Raw genomic sequence first — 201 nt, forward strand, 5'->3', positions numbered from 1 at the left:
CCAGCATCGCCCCCTCGGCCCCAATCCAGCTCCCCCAGTGCAGGGCTGGACCCAGGGCCTCGCCGATCCCAGCACAAACAGCCCGACCAACTCACTGGCCGTGGATGTCCATGACGTCGGTGATGTCCGCCCGCTCCCCACTGTCTATCAGGAGGTGCAGGGAATCGGTGTTCCCATTGGCAGGCGGGGGACAAAAGGCCA

At 65.7% G+C, this 201-nt stretch overlaps 1 protein-coding gene across 1 annotated transcript in view; it reads right to left on the reverse strand.

The window, feature by feature from the left end:
- LOC104494882 (serine/threonine-protein phosphatase 6 regulatory ankyrin repeat subunit C-like) overlaps nt 1-201 on the reverse strand; it is a gene marked incomplete at both ends in the record, with an annotated part of 5,349 nt that overhangs the window by 2,527 nt on the left and 2,621 nt on the right. The window contains one exon of the mRNA XM_010137777.1: nt 96-183. Coding sequence (XP_010136079.1) covers nt 96-183 — 88 coding nt within the window. The remainder of the gene's footprint in view (nt 1-95; nt 184-201) is intronic.

Source organism: Buceros rhinoceros, unplaced genomic scaffold (assembly GCF_000710305.1).
Source record: "Buceros rhinoceros silvestris isolate BGI_N320 unplaced genomic scaffold, ASM71030v1 scaffold35316, whole genome shotgun sequence".
Classification (NCBI taxonomy): domain Eukaryota; kingdom Metazoa; phylum Chordata; class Aves; order Bucerotiformes; family Bucerotidae; genus Buceros; species Buceros rhinoceros.